This window comes from Leptopilina boulardi, unplaced genomic scaffold (assembly GCF_019393585.1).
Source record: "Leptopilina boulardi isolate dan_hultmark-lab unplaced genomic scaffold, ZJU_Lbou_2.1 LbouV2_341, whole genome shotgun sequence".
Taxonomy (NCBI): domain Eukaryota; kingdom Metazoa; phylum Arthropoda; class Insecta; order Hymenoptera; family Figitidae; genus Leptopilina; species Leptopilina boulardi.
Window position 1 is genome coordinate 1,074,160 of NW_026137909.1, and position 3,595 is coordinate 1,077,754.

General features: G+C 42.0%; 1 protein-coding gene across 1 annotated transcript; it reads left to right on the top strand.

Annotated features, from left to right (window-relative positions):
• The first annotated feature begins 482 nt into the window (after positions 1 to 482).
• LOC127285701 (uncharacterized) lies at positions 483 to 3,231 on the top strand. Its single transcript, XM_051311838.1, has 2 exons — positions 483 to 3,017; positions 3,067 to 3,231. The coding sequence occupies exons 1-2, from the start codon at positions 483 to 485 to the stop codon at positions 3,229 to 3,231; spliced, it is 2,700 nt and encodes an 899-aa protein (XP_051167795.1).
• The last annotated feature ends 364 nt before the right edge of the window (positions 3,232 to 3,595 follow it).

Below are 3,595 nucleotides of genomic sequence, written 5' to 3' on the forward strand. Positions count from 1 at the left end.
TAACTGCAAGATTAATCTCTGGTTACAATCACCTAAAGACTCTGAATTCAAATTACCTTTGAACGCCCTTGTCCTTAAATCGCTAATTCAATTGGTACCCAGAACCAAACCTAAGCACTACGAGTGGCAACATCTTAAGGATCTTGATCTTGCCGATCCTAATTATCACATTGCTGATGCAATAGATTGTGTCCTTGGAATTGATCTGCTTGGTCATATCTTATTGCCCGGACTCAAACAAGGTCCGCTCAATAGTCCTACTGCCCTACTTACTACTCTTGGTTGGATCATTTTTGGTGGATCGTCATCAACTGATTCTGAGAATTCTTCTTCTGTCCACCATGTTGAAGAGAAAGACACTCTTCATCATCAACTCCGCCTTTTCTGGGAAATAGAGGAATTACCCACGAAAACCAGACATCTGGCTTATCATCAGCCGGTGGAGATTCTGGAAGTACGTTTTTACTGCAGACATTGTTAAAATGTTTAGGCAGATCAAGATCGAATCACCTGATTGTAACCTCCAACGCATCGTATGGAGAGCTGAACCCAGTAAGCCCTTACAGGAGTATAATTTAACCACTGTCACTTATGGCACTAGGCCTGCTCCATTCCTCGCTATCAGAGTCCTTAAACAACTGGCCTCTGATGAGAGAGATCGGTTTCCACTTGGTGCGCAGGCGTTAGATGAGAACACTTATGTGGATGACATTTATCCTGGTGCAAACTCAATAGAACGTGCTATTGAGATCCGAGACGATCTTATCAACATCCTTGCATCATCGTGTATTACTCTCAGTAAATGGGCAGCGAATGATAGCATACTGCTACCTGACGATGTTCCTGATAAAACTAAAAATGATAAGGTTTTTGACCCTGAGAATTCCGTGTCCACATTAGGCTTACGTTGGAATCAAAGTTCAGACAAATTCCATTTCGAAATCGTTCCTATCTCTTTATCGAATCCAACGAAGCGAATGGTCGCTTCAGAAATTGCGAAGCTTTTCGACCCATTAGGATGGTTGTCGCCATTCCTGCTTAATGCTAAAATCCTTCTTCAAGATTGTTGGCTTGCAGGAACTGATTGGGATACAATCCTACCTAATAACCTTCTTATAAAGTGGAACGAGTTCCAGGATCAGTTCAATCATCTCAGTATTATCATGATTCCACGATGGATTCAAACTAATGATGATCAATCAAACTGGGAACTCCATGGATTCGCAGACGCATCAGAGCGAGCTTACTCAGCAGCCTTGTACTTAGTTGATCGATCTGCTGATGTTGCTCATTCCCACCTTTTAATCTCGAAAACTAAACTAGCACCAGTTAAAGTGATCTCACTTCCTAAACTGGAGCTGTGTGCGGCTCACCTCCTCGCTAAACTATCCACCATCGTCATTGAAAAACTCTTACCTTCAATTAAATCAGTATACTACTGGTCTGATTCGCAGATTGTCCTTTCTTGGCTTCAAGGCCATCCGTCAAGATGGAAACCCTTTGTCGCCAATCGTGTAAGTGAAATCCACTCAATTTCCAAAGATGCTTCCTGGTCGCACGTTCGCTCCGAGCATAATCCTGCTGATTGTGCCACAAGAGGATTCACAGTTAGCGAACTTGGTGATTCATCCCTATGGTGGCACGGACCAAAATGGCTGATTGATAACTCTGAGCAATGGCCTGTTTCCAATCATGTTTTGGACACCAATTGCAATCTAGAAATCCGAACCAAATTTCTAAATCCAAGCGGTGATGTTCAGATGAATCTCTTACAAGAAGATCAAGTTCCTGAACTTCTAACAAGAGCTTCATCTTTGTTGAAGCTCATAAGGGTCACTGCCTACTGCTTCCGTTTTACTGGAATTCTGCAGAACCGAAATATTAATTTCCCAACCTACCTCACCTGTAGTGAACTAAGGAACGCCCTAAACACCTGGATCAAAGTGATCCAAAATGAACATTTCTCAGACGTCATAAACACGTTGAAGTCCAATCTACCATTATCTACAAAAAATCCTATCACGAAATTAGCCCCATTTTTGGATCAAAACCTGATTCTCCGAGTTAAAGGTCGGCTAGAAAACTCATTCCTTTCTTACGATGAGAAACACCCAATAATCTTACCAAAGAATTCTCGACTATCCGAACTTATCGTCCTGCAGGCTCACCATGAGTCGTTACATGGAGGTCAACAACTCACCTTAAGTAGAGTTCTTCGGAGGTATTGGATTATCAGTGCCAAGTCTCTAATCAACCGAGTTCTCAGAGCATGCGTCAGGTGTGCTCGATTTCGAGCTGTTGTTCCTACCCAACTCATGGGCCAGTTGCCCACTGAACGAGTTAATCCTGGTAAGCCTTTTAACTCTACTGGAATAGACTATGCTGGTCCCTATTTCATTCTTCCTTCAAAAGCTCGTGGTATCAGAGCCACTAAGGGATATATTTGTTTATTCGTTTGTCGCTGTACACGAGCTATACACCTAGAACTAGTCTCAGATCTTGGAACACAAAGTTTCTTAGCGGCATTCAAGAGATTCATCTCACTCCGCGGTGAATGTACCAAAGTTTTCAGTGATAACGCCCGAAATTTCGTTGGTGCTGAGCGAGAACTAAAAGTACTATTCATTGGTACATTAAAAATATTCCCTCAAGTTGCCGAATCACTTGCCAATCTGGGAACAACGTGGTCTTTCATCCCACCACATTCCCCCCACTTCGGAGGAATATGGGAAGCAGGAGTCAAGTCGGTCAAGTACCATTTACGACGAGTAATTGGAGAGACCCGACTAACGTTCGAGGAGATGTCAACGGTGTTGAGCCAAATAACGGCTTGCCTTAATTCCCGTCCGCTGTACCCTAACACTTCTGATCCACAATCTGTTTCAGCTGTTACACTTAATCACATCTTAACGGGTGGACCTGCCGTTGCTGTCCCAGAACCAATGCTTGACGAAATCACACCTTTGACCAATAAACGTTGGAGAATACCTGCATCATCTACAACAGAGATCCAAATGGTTGGTCGAAACTGATTCCGTAAAAATTGGAGATGTTGTCTTGATCAAGGAGGACAACCTCCCCCCAACTCAATGGCTGCTAGGTCGAGTTGATCAGCTGCATCCAGGACGAGATGGATTGTCGAGAGTAGCCACGATCAAAACTGCCACTTCCAGCTATAAACGATCCTTCTCCAAATTAGTACTCCTTCCAATTCCTAACGACGATAAATAATGTATTGCATTCCAAGTTTTGCCGTTTAAATTTCTGTAACTCTTGCGTTTAATAAATGCACCCGGGCAGAATGTTTGAACTTTCATTAACAACTTTTGAAGCCTGTCCGTTGACAGCCCGTCTTTCGTAGCTGACTTTTGATTGTGTGATACTGAATCACACTCTCGAGTTGCGCAAATTAATCAGTTTAGTCTTGCTTCCGATCCTTCTAACGACAACGTGCTCTGTTAATTCATTTTTTCAAAATCCACTTTAATCAAATAGAATCTGTCTATTTTCAACAATTTTAAATTAAAATATTATACAGTAAATTTTTGTTAATTACATGATGTGTTTAATAAGAAGTTTAAATTACAATAAATTG